This window comes from Ambystoma mexicanum, chromosome 2q (assembly GCF_040938575.1).
Source record: "Ambystoma mexicanum isolate Mex_15411 chromosome 2q, UKY_AmexF1_1, whole genome shotgun sequence".
NCBI classification, from domain to species: domain Eukaryota; kingdom Metazoa; phylum Chordata; class Amphibia; order Caudata; family Ambystomatidae; genus Ambystoma; species Ambystoma mexicanum.
The window spans coordinates 620,303,131-620,315,507 of NC_090924.1; the positions used below are offsets into that span (position 1 = coordinate 620,303,131).

At 49.1% G+C, this 12,377-nt stretch overlaps 1 protein-coding gene across 10 annotated transcripts in view; it reads left to right on the top strand.

The window, feature by feature from the left end:
• The window catches only part of PRKAG2 (protein kinase AMP-activated non-catalytic subunit gamma 2), a 2,090,293-nt gene that overhangs the window by 2,044,242 nt on the left and 33,674 nt on the right, over positions 1–12,377 (top strand). For all 10 annotated transcript variants that reach the window (XM_069647770.1, XM_069647769.1, XM_069647768.1 and 7 more), the window contains one exon: positions 3,359–3,505. In XM_069647770.1, coding sequence (XP_069503871.1) covers positions 3,359–3,505 — 147 coding nt within the window. The remainder of the gene's footprint in view (positions 1–3,358; positions 3,506–12,377) is intronic.

Below are 12,377 nucleotides of genomic sequence, written 5' to 3' on the forward strand. Positions count from 1 at the left end.
AGCTGAAGAACGCTGTATTTACCTTCTATATCTGTATGCTACCATGCATAGGGCCTCATCACGAGTCTGGTGGAATCTCTGCGCAATTTCTGCGTTTGCGCCGAATCACAAGCTGGCGTGAATGTGTGTCCCACTCGCTATAACGCCAATACCGTCTGGCAGACACTGCGCAGAAACAAGACACATCGCTGAAAAATCGGTGCTAATAGCGCTACCGCCAGAACAGGAAGCATGGCGATGGCCATCTTTAAAAACTCAATCCAACCAGAATGACACAGCTCCTGCAGCCATCCAGAGCAGAAAGACATTGCAAACATGTCTCAGTAGAGGACCTGAGGGAGAACTGGTGGTCCTCACTGATGAACTCTATGGCAGCAGGCAAAGGAAGACCACTGCCATCTGGCATGCATCAGCAAGAAGGTGAGCAGTGTCCCCTGTGAGGCAGAGGACTGGAATGACCCCAGGGTAAGGGTGTGGGGGGACTCCTCTCCCAACGATTGAGCCACTTGACATCATGGAAGGTAAAATGCAGCACCATCCTCCATATGGAGGTAGTCAAAGGGGGAAATGTGGGTTCCAGCAGCCAGGAGGCATGTGACCCCTAACCACCACACACCAAATGACCGTGCATAAATGTCATTCTAGCGCAAGACGCTGTGGTAGACGGGGGCACTTGCAAGTAGACCCAGCAACTGAGCCGGCCTATCAGGTTGAAGTAACGTGGTGCCACATCAGCCACCCCTGAGTGGTACTGCAGTGTGAAGGGGTGGCAAGCGACCAGCCCAAGTGCCATGCACACCACACCCCTGCTGGTGCACCGTATGCCAGCAGGATTGTGGTGTGTGTGAGTAACCACAGCACTGTGCAGCAGTCACACCAACATGTTGCGGACCCAGTTGGCCTGCCCCATGTTGGCATGGCAGACGAGCCCCCCACCCACTACACCGACATGGGTGCAGCAAGCAAAACACAGAACACCACAGCGTAACACTGCTGGCTGTAGAGCAATGTCCCGTAGAGCCATGGCAGTGGCATAGACTAAGCCACCACACCCACTGCCTTAAGGCGTGTGTTATCCGGGGAGAGAATGTGGGGGCATGAAGAACCAGCAACATGCATGCAATACATCTGCTGCCCCAGTATGGATATCCTGCCTTCCACACACACAGGCCAAAGGCCACCTGGCCATGTCACAGCTGCAGCCATTCCCGCAATGCTGTGACCACATGCAATGTCCCCAGAACAACCATGTCCATCTGCCCAAATGTGTGGGGTGCCACTCTGTACCATAGCATCTGTGTCTTGCATGCCAACACATGCGAAAACACCATACCTGCAACATTTGAGGAGGATGATGGGGTAGGTCTGTCAGGAAGTGGTGCCTCCAGGCCCTCAAGTTCAGCCACCACCACCCCCCAAGGGTGCACACAAGGCGCAAGGACCACCATGCAACACCTGGACCTGGCAAGGCCTAGCCTGCAGGTGGCAGCACAGGCCCTGCACCAACACCACAAGCCATCAGGAGCACCTCCATGCTCACTGAACCCACTCCCGCAGCTGCAAACACCAAGCCCACACCTGCTGGCAGGGTCATCGTTGCGACCCTGGTGGGATATAAGCCCAGTGCCACAGCTTGATGAAGGATCAAACACCCCAGAGCTCCTTCGCTGGTGCCAGCATGCCCAGACACCTGAGCTGAATGTCGACACGTCGTCATATGGCTCACCGGTCTACAGCCCTGAGCCTCTGTACAGCCCCCCTCCCATTCACCACACACCACCTGGCCAATCCATTCTACATAGGCTGGAGAGGCAGCAACGGGAGATGGAGGCCATTGGCCACACACATTCCCAACACCTTCAGGCAATCCGCGATTGCCTGCAAGGGGCCACCTTTAGGATTGCGCATGCAGTGGACAGGAACTGGGCACAGGCAGCTGCCAGTACTGCCGCCCTGACTCTTTTATTGGTAGCAAGTCAGGGAGATGACAGATGGGATTTCAGCCTTTGCAGCGTCAATTCGACAAACCACAGAACGCGCCCTGCAGCACAGGCCAGGGTTAATACCCTCCAGTTCAGCCACCCCACTTAGGGGTCACAGCCCATCACACCCATGCGCCAGTCTGAGTGCCATTTGGGGGCCAAATCGCTGGAAGAGGCCACGGAAGTGACATTGACACACCTTTTGGCCACAGTGGTCATGCCGGGGTGTTAGTGGGCGTAGGGGGTAGTGTATCGGGGGATAGTGTACTGGGGTGTAGGTGGTGGGAGTGGGCAGGGGTGTAATTAAGTTAGTACACTTAATTACATTAAAATTGTTGAAATTCATCAAATCAAGGACATTCCTCATTGTGTCATGGTTGTTTATTGATTAGCGTGAGTGTCAAGCGGTGGCTCATGGCATGTGCCATGTGTATATCTCAGAGAAATTGTCTATCAGTCCATGGCGAGCCAGTCGCCCATCTCTTACGTCGTCTCTGGCAATGCATCCTCATCTGGGGTGGCACGTCCACATCAGGGGTAGAGGGACATTCCGCTGGAGGCAGATATTGTGCAGCATGGCACACAAACACCATTTTGGCCACTTTTTCAGGTGAGTAAATCAGGGCTCCTTCTGTATGGTCCAGGCAATGGAAACAGGCCTTCAGGAAGCCAAAGGTCTGTTCCATGCACGCTGGTCCTGCTGTGAGCGTGGTTGTAGGCAATATTCTGTGGTGTTTGTGGATCCTGGTCAGGTGTCATGATACAGGGATGTACCTGTTCTGATAGCTGTTTTCTGGGAATTTTGGTGGGCGGCATCTAGTGGGGGAGGGATTGGCCTAATTTATTATGCATATATTTTCTGTCCAAAATCAATACTTGTATTGAAATAATCAGTCCAACACATAACCTTGGATACAGGTCTATATTTTTAACAGTGTCCAAAAGCATGGTAGTTGGAGAAGAGCGTATAGTCTGTATGGACCAGATAGTGACCAGATAAATCATTAACACGATGCCTCCAGCCCATGACAGGCAGCCCATCTTATCTCAACGGTTGCTTGCTGAAATGATCCAGTCTCCCACTTATTTGCTGCTTCACCTTTTTTTTTTCTCTAAATCTGCCCTTTTCTCTTTAGATCACCATCCTAAATGTATAATGACAAGGGCGCCAGGAGAAAATGTTGTTTTCCATAATTGGATTACTTGCAAATGCCTTTTTTTGGCCCCTTCAATTTTTCAGTGGCTGGCATAGCACATCCTCATGGTCCCTAAAATAGCCCCGGCATGAATATTCTGCACCACTTGGCAAAATATGAATATAGCCACTTTCTACAAAATTACTTCTAATAATTGAGCTGTCTGCTGTTGTTTTTCAGAATCTTGCTGCTGAGAAAACGTATAATAACCTGGATATCACAGTGACACAGGCCCTTCAGCACCGTTCACAGTATTTTGAAGGTGTGCTAAAATGTAGCAAGCCGGAAACACTGGAGACTATTGTCGATAGAATAGTAAAAGCGGAGGTAAGATTGATTTCTTCATTCACATAGTTCTGCTAAGTTTTATGTTTTGATGTTGCACTTACCTCGAACCACAGTGCAGCCTAACACCACACAGATAATATTTATTGTAGTATGCAAAAAAGAGGAATATTGAAAGTCCTGTAAAATTATATTCAAAAGAATTAAGCTAAGAATAAAAGCAAAAAACCCCAATATTTTATTTTATTCATAGAAAATAATACATCAATGCATATGAATATCAATAGCATTTTACACATTTCCAAAAATATCGTACCAACATTAGTAAACACAGTCCTATTATTTTAATTTGCAGTGACATCTTATACCTATTGAGATTTCAGTCTATGGACAAACAGTAAAACAAAGACACATAAAAACGCAACCAAAACCAAAAAAAACATTTGTACAAATTAAAAGGGCTCCAAAATGTGAGATGCAAGTCTTCATGATACTCATTTAACAGTAGTATGTATTCATATTTCGATAATATCTGTATTTCTACTATCCAGTCTTGTGTCGTAGGCTTTTTCCTGTTTTCCAACTCTCGGAATCAACTTCACTGCAACCACCAAAGTCTTATCAATTCACTATATTCCTTTCCAATTGAGCCTCTCCCACTACGTATCAATGAGATCACATGCGCACCCGACCTGGGAAAAGCAGTATTATAAATCATATGTATTCTGTCTAAAACTTCCTTCCAAAAAGCACATACTTGTGAACAACTCCAAAGTAGATGCAACAACGTTCTTCTATCACTTCTACAACCCCAACATACATCATTGTCTATCAATTTTAATGTATGCATTTTTGCTTGAGTCCAGTAAAGTCACCCTAAAATTTCTTGTTTTATTAATCTCAAACATGTATCCATCTTAGCTCTTGAACCAACTCGAAGTATATCTTCCCTCTCCTCTTCAGATATCTCCCAAGTTTCTGACCATGCTTCTCTTAATTTTGTCCAGGATTCTACATGAACAGGTTCCGTAGGCAATACACTTCATATAAGTAGGCACCCCGTGTTCAAACCCATCAAATAGTTTACACATTCCTGGCCTTAATTCCAATGCTTTATCAAGCATATTAATTCTCCGGGTCAACGGTGATCTGAACTCTTCATAACGTTTAACTCTTTTCTTCCCAGTCTAATTCTTCTTTGCAGTTCCTCAAACTCAAATACATTGCCTTCCTTCAGAATGTCTCCTACCCTGCAAAATTCCCCTTGCTAACCAACTATATCAATGTAGACTTTTATTTTGAACTTGGAGCGCCGGATTATGCTAAATTGAAGCATCGTATTGTCTGCATAAGGATTGTTCATTCTCTGTAAACCAGATTACCAAGGCCGTCTTAGTTGGAACTATCACCCGTAGTTATTTTTGGACAGCTTTTCCATCATATATACATTGTCTAGCATAGGGTTTATAGCATAGGGTTTACATGCATCCCTTACTAGCTTTAATCATAATGGACTGAACGTATCTCCGGGGTTACAATAATGTGGTGCTTTCTTAAGGAGGAACCCTCTACAGTATTTTACAAGGGTTGGGGACCCAAATTCCCCTTCCTTGACACTACACAGTAACATTTATCTGGGAATCTTTTACCATTTCCCCTACACAATATTCTGGAAAAGGTTATACATTTTCTGCAAAACCTTTTTTGAGACTGGCAAAGGGAGCTCTATAGTTTTATCCACATTAAATTGAACAACTTTCTTTAGATTCCTAAAAACATGTATTCCTAAGTATTTCACTCCAGTTGGTGACCCCCTACAATTCCATGATACCAATACGCCCTTATCGCATGTAATCTAGAGAAGGAAAACTTCTGTTTTACTCCAATTGATTTTATGCCCCAATAACTTATTAAAACATCAATTTCAGTGCTCTTCCACTCTCTCTTGGGTTCAACGGAAGTACCGTCATATCATCTGCATATGCCAGTATCTTCAATTCAGTATCACCTATCGAAATTCCAGGTATTCGTCCACTGTGTCTAATATAAGCTGCCAGCGGCTCTATAGCGAAGTTAAATGGATACGGTGACAATGGACCCCCTTGCCCAGTACCTTGTTAATTGAAACAAATCTGATATCAAGCCATTGGCTTGCACCTTTGCGGATGTATCCCAATGTAAAAAATTAACTGCCTTTATGACGATTGGGCCAAACACCCTTTTATGTAGTGTGTATTCTAAAAACGTAGTTTACTCTATCAAATCCTTTCTCTGCATAAAAATAAAAGGCTACCACCAAATCTGACATGTCATTACCCTGCATTCCTAACACATCTAAAATCCAAACCTACCCGATGTAAAACCTACTTGCGACTCATCAATCAAGTCTCCTTTGTATCTATTCAGTCTATTATACCATATTTTTGAAAATATATTTAAATCTACATTCAACAATGATATTGATCTGTAGTTACATTTTCTACTATCTTTGTCTGGTTTTGGGATCAGAATGATCAAGGCTTCCTTCAATGTCTCACCCATCGACCCAGTCGCTAAGAAATTATTGAAGAGTTCACATAAGAACGGTGAGAGCTGGCTTGCAAAAATGTATAAAAATCAGATGTTAAACCGTCGGGTCCCGGGGATTTCCCAGTATTAAGCGGTTTAATTGCATGGAGAACCTCACCGATTTCAATTTTTGCTTCAATACCGGTCTTCCCTTCTAAAGACAGATTTGAGAGTTCATTTTTCGAAAACATTCCTCAATCTTTAATACTAGGAAAAGTATCCTCTGTATATAGTTTTGTCTAATAATTTCAAGCAGTCACATCTCTGAATTCTTCGGTGGAAGTCTCCCATTTTGAGTATTGTGAGAAACCTGACGTTGTCTCACCCACTAGTCCCCGTGGATCTGTCATCCAGGTGGCCAGGACACGCCCATTGCTTTTGGATCCAGTTCCTGGAGTGGACCTGTGCCGGAGGATCACCTGGGGAGTGGAAGTGAGGAGCCGGATGTTGAAACGCAGTATCCCCTTCCCTGTAACACCTTTTCCCCATCCTATCCGTTAGGATACCTAGGCACCCCTTGCCCCCCCTCTTCCCGACACAAACATTTTCTTACGGACAGTTCACCGTGAACGACAACGGACTAACACCAGAGCCATATACCCGACATGCCCCAATACCATGATTAGGCAAGGTCAGGCAATTACTGATCATTACACAAACCTGACTTCCATCACACTTCCCCACACGGATAAAAGGTGGAGCAGGAAAGCACACGAGGAAACAGCAGTTCCAAGATGGCAATAACAGAGAGGGTTGCAAGGAGACAAGTACCCTTGACCTATAATGACAGTTACTTTCGGGAACCTTGGTAAGTAAGACGCCTGAGACTGGGAACTAAAGCTGAATAAACCTACACTGCGCATCAAAGGTACCTGGGATCTCCCGCATCGATAATCAAGACGGGGAGGAGCCTTTGCCACTGTGGTACTGTCCTTGGCTCCTACAACAAATGGGCATCAGTAAAGACAGCACAGACGGTGAGTCGGAGAGACTGAAACCAAACCAGCTTTCGTTTGAACCAAGGTTTCAAACAGCAACATTGTATGAGGAAATCCAAGGACCGTGTCACTCATCACATGCGTTTCACACACTAATATAATTGGAAACCAAAGGAGTGAATGAACTTTGGGAGGCCAAGTGAGATACTGTGTACAGAGTGGTCTGGCACCACATGGGTGCTCATTCGAAGGTCTGTCAGGTATCCAACGGAATGGCGACTGTATTGGGAAACGGATGTTTGAAACGAAGTGATCCTGCAACAGATCAAGCTAAATCCTGTGCACATTCGAAAGCCTTCGCTAAAGGTGAAGTGCAATTGGTCTGTACCTGGCTGAGAGAGACTAATTGAAAAGGGGAAAGATATGAGCCCGGCTGAAGGGGATCTGGGGTGAACTGTGAGTCACCTGAGAAAACGAATATTCTCTGAACGTTGTAATAGCAGGGATCTGGGCGTGGCTTGGCGCCGATGGCGAGCGGTAGCTGATCTGCCGAGCTCTGGCCGAGACGCCGTTTCCTGATCCTTTTTCTCCGGCTCATGTGCGGCCCCAGCCCTTGCAGAGGCATGTGCGGTTGGGGGAAGCGGTTCTGCATCTGAATAACTATTGGGCTCGCCGAATGGGACCCCCAGACGCAGCTGCGGCCCCAAAACGGCTCTTCCCCCTCCCGCTCTAGTCGGATCCAAGATGGCGCCTCGCATTGCATAGCGGAGCCTACGAGGGGTATCCCTCCCCCGACGGACTTCCAGGCCTGATGGGAAGAAGCGGAAGCACGAGAAATTAAAACGACTCCCCCCGGTGCCGCCTGTCTGGCAGAGGACTGTCCCGGCTCGGGTCACTCTACTGATCCAGCCCCACAAGAAAAGGCGCGCGGCTTCCCGCCCACCCTTACTCTTCTGAAACTCGCCTCTGTGGGCCGCACAACCAGACACGGGGGCAAAACACAGCTCACGGCCCGAAAATTTGGCTAAGCAGAGGGCCCCACTAGCAACTCCGCAAGCGATCTATCCTTTGTGGCCTAGGACATCCGCAACCATCACCTCAAGATGGCCGCCAAGAATAAGTCCAGAGCTGCCACCATGGACTCCTTTGTTTCCGCAAAGGTGAAGACCCCCGCTCTGGCCGGGGCCAGCTCCTCTGAAGCCGCACAGACGAGCGAGGGGGTGGCCGCCGATAACCACTCGCAGATACTTGATGCCATAGCTAAGATCGACGAATTCAAAGTTGAAATTCAACTGATCCGCCAAGACGCTCGCAACTTAGCGGAGAGGGTTGCGACCGTCGAACAGTCGATGGAGGAAACATCCACAGCCACCACAGCCATGAATTCAGAAGTTGCCCTCCTGAAGAGGAAAGTTGCCTTCCTGGAGGAAAAGGCAGAGGAGGCCGAAGGTCGTGCCAGACGGAGCAACATCAGGATCCTGGGTGTCCCGGAGGGGAACGAGGGGGCAAATACCACATCCTTCGTTGAAACCCTTCTGCTGCAAGAAATAGGGGCCGGCAAACTGACCCAGGGATTCTCAGTCGAGAGGGCCCACAGATCCCTCCAGAGGCGCCCTCCCCCTGGATCGCACCCCAGACCTATAATCGCTAAGATACTGAAATTTCAGGACAGAGAAACTATCTTACGGCGGTCCAGGGAGGGGGGCCCCATCGAAAGAGGGGACTCCAAAATCTCTATCTATCCGGACTACACGCAGAAGGTTCAGAGAGAGCGGAATTCATTTGTCCCGATAAAAGCTAGGCTCCGACAACTGAACCTAAAATACAGATTGCTATATCCATCGCGCCTCAGGGTCGTCTACAAAGAGCGGCTGGTATTCCTTGATAACCCAGAGGCAGCCACCATGTGGCTAGAGGATAATAACCTGGCGGATGGCAAGGACAACTCGCGGAATGAGGCCTAACCCCCCCTGATCCCACAAGCGACCCCCAAGTAACAGTAAGAATCATCGTACACGACGCTGGACCACAGAAGGTAATCCAACTTCAGTTTTTCACTCGGAAACGGCCTCGCTCGGCTCCGCCGCCAGGCCCTCGCCCCACCCCCAGCGTAGAATTCACCCAGTCTAGGCACCTGCCTGACCTAGCTCGCGCCCGACTCCCGGATGGGCTCCGACGGCTCGAGAGCGCCTGAGCACCACGACGATGTTGTAGTCGCTGGGCGCACCAGTTTGAGTTCTGTTGTTAGTTTTATTAGTTGTACAGTCTTCATGCTTCTTTCGCCAACAAAGACCGAGATGGGTCCAGGACGTGACCCCGACGACTGGAACTTAGTGTTGTTCCCCCCGCAGCCCACCTACGGAGGACTAAAGCAGAGCCGGACTCCGGAGACCGAGTCCCGCATTACATCCGAAACTCAGACCCGATGGCGGCACAGTTTACTGTGATGACATGGAATGTGATGGGTATGGGCTCATACCTCAGACGCAATCGTATACAATCCTATCTCAAGAGGAAGAAAGTTTCGTTTGCACTCCTTCAAGAGACTCACCTCACGATGGAGGCCATGTCCAAGATTGCAGACCGATGGGCTGGGACTGTGAGAGGGTCCCCCTACTCCAAATATGCCAGAGGGGTGCTCATATGGATAAGCCCGGATGTGCCCTTCCAGATGGAGGGGAGTGAACAAGATAAAGAAGGGAGATACATAGTGGTTTGGGGCACAATGGAACAGACCCCAGTCTGCCTGGTCAACTCCTACTTTCCACACCACGGAATACCGGCGTACCTCGCCACAATGATTACAAAGCTGATTCGGCACCGGGACCGCACCTTCATATGGGGAGGGAACTTCAATTGTGTTGCTGATGCAAGCGCGGACAGATCGCTGCCCCCCCCCACACCCGACCAACCTTGCTTCCCGTGCCCTGAGGGAAACTCTGGAGCAGCTCAATCTAGTGGACATCTGGAGGGAACATCATCCGGCTGACAGGATTTACTCCCACTACTCGGCCCCTCACGGAGTCCATACAAGAATTGACTACCTGTTCATCAACAAGGAGCTCGCCCCACATGCTGCAGCTACAGAGTACCTAGGGCGAACGATCTCCGACCACTCCCCACTGACCATGCTATGGCAGTTGAGGGGCCCCAGACCCCCGATCCCCATGTGGAGGATGCCGACTGCAGCACTTGAAGATCTCGAGTTCAGGGAAGCTATGAAGGTGGTGACCAGAGGTGAAATTATATCGAGAGCCGGTGGTACTCGCAGGCAATTGCAGAGAACGCTTGAAGCACGAGAAGCTGAGATCTCCCAGCTAGAATCTGCTCACGACAACTCCACAGAGGCCGAGAATAAATTGAAGGAAGCCCGCGCAGAATGTCAACAAGCATGGGAAAGACTAGAGAAATTTGATTTCACCACACACACCACCCGATCCCACAAAGAATCGGATAAACCAGGGAGATTACTGGCCTGGCTCTGCAAGCGGGAACACCCCAAACACCTCCCAGTGGAGATACGGGACGCCGATGGGACATCCCACACGACCCAGCTGGGGATCAATGAAGCCTTTGCCAAATTTTACACCGAACTGTATGCTCACAAGACGCAAATTCCTACTGAAGACATTATAGACACACTTGAAGAGATAGAACTTCCCCGCATCTCACTCGAGCAGAGAGAGGAACTGGAGATGGAGATCACTCTTGAGGACGTACAAGGGGCGATCAGGTCCCTCTCGAACAACAAAGCCCCTGGCAGTGACGGCCTCCCACCTGAGTTTTACAAGGCTTATGAGTCCATCCTCACCCCAGTTCTCCACGAGGTCTACCAGGAGGCATACACGAATGGGATTCTCCCCAACACCATGAAAGAAACCATAATCGTCCCTATGCTCAAGCCGCACAAATCGCCCACTGATTGTGAGTCCTACCGTCCTCTGGCCATGCTAAACTACAATGCCAAGATCCTCACATCCATATTGGCTCGCAAGCTGGCCAGAGTGGTGGGATCCATCGTCCATGAAGACCAGAACGGATTCGTGCCTGGGTGCAACACCACTGCTAACCTCAGGAGGCTACAGCATGTAATGGCTGCAACACACGAGAGGGACGAGGACCTGGCGGTGTTGTCGCTCGATGCTATCAAGGCCTTCGACTCCATATACTGGGAATGGATCAGGGAGGTCCTGAGAAGATTTGGCTTCGGAGGGGGCTTCATCAGGTGGATCGAGGTCCTCTATAATTCCCCAATGGCGAGAGTGAAAACGGGAAGAACGGTATCGGCAGCCTGGGAAATACAAAGGGGAACGAGACAGGGGTGTCCGCTATCGCCCATGCTGTACATACTGGGCCTGGAACCGATTGCATTGTACTTCAGGCAGCAGCTTTTCGACGCTGGTATTAAGGTGGGCACTGTACACCACATAATATCTCTATACGCAGACGATGTCCTCCTCTACTTAAGCACTCCCGAGGTTAACGCACCGACAGCACTGGAGGTACTAGATAATTACGCGAAGTACTCGGGGATCCGATTCAGCAGAAGGAAGTCCTCTGCCTTTCCCCTGGCGGGCCTTCGCAACATTCCAGAAAGCAAACTTCCAGAGATAGGAATAGGTTGGCAACTGGTCAAGTTCCGTTATCTGGGGATCAACGTAAGCCACACCCCACTACTCACGCACGAACACAATACGGAGGTCGCCATCATGAGTCTTCGACGCTCCATAAAATTCTGGTCTAAGCTCCCACTGGCCATGGTGGGCAGGGCAGCGATAGTCAAGATGATCGTACTCCCCCGATTGCTATATTTCTTCGTGAACATTTGCCATTACGTTCGACCGCCCTTCTTCAAGAAGCTGGAGGCTATCATCAGGGACTTCCTTTGGGGCCCCCACAGGCACAAACTGTCACTATCTGTTCTCTCCCTGCCACATAAAGAGGGTGGAATAAAGCTGCCGGATCTCCAGTTATACTACCTGGCCGCCCAGCTGAGTCACATAACGAAATGGCTCTCAGACGAATCTTCGGCTGAGACGGAACTACTGAGGCAATCCTCAAACAATGTGATCCCCAAGGAGATCCTGTGGCATCCTATACGGCAATCCCTGGTCACTTCACAACTGATTGACCTGGGAAGGAAGATATGGGCCGGGTCCTGCTACATCAGGAGAGTACAACGCCCATATTCTCCGGATAACCCCATCTTAGCAGACACCTGCCGAACAAATGCAGACCTCTCCACGGCAAGGAGGTGGGAAGAAGCCGGCATATACACGTGGGGCGACATGTACGAGGAAGGGGAATTCAGGGACTTTGAATCTCTTAAGGCCGCCGAAGGAATACCCCCGGGCCAGTTCCTCTGGTACCACCGCCTTAAACAGACTGCCAAGAAACAGTGGACCGGC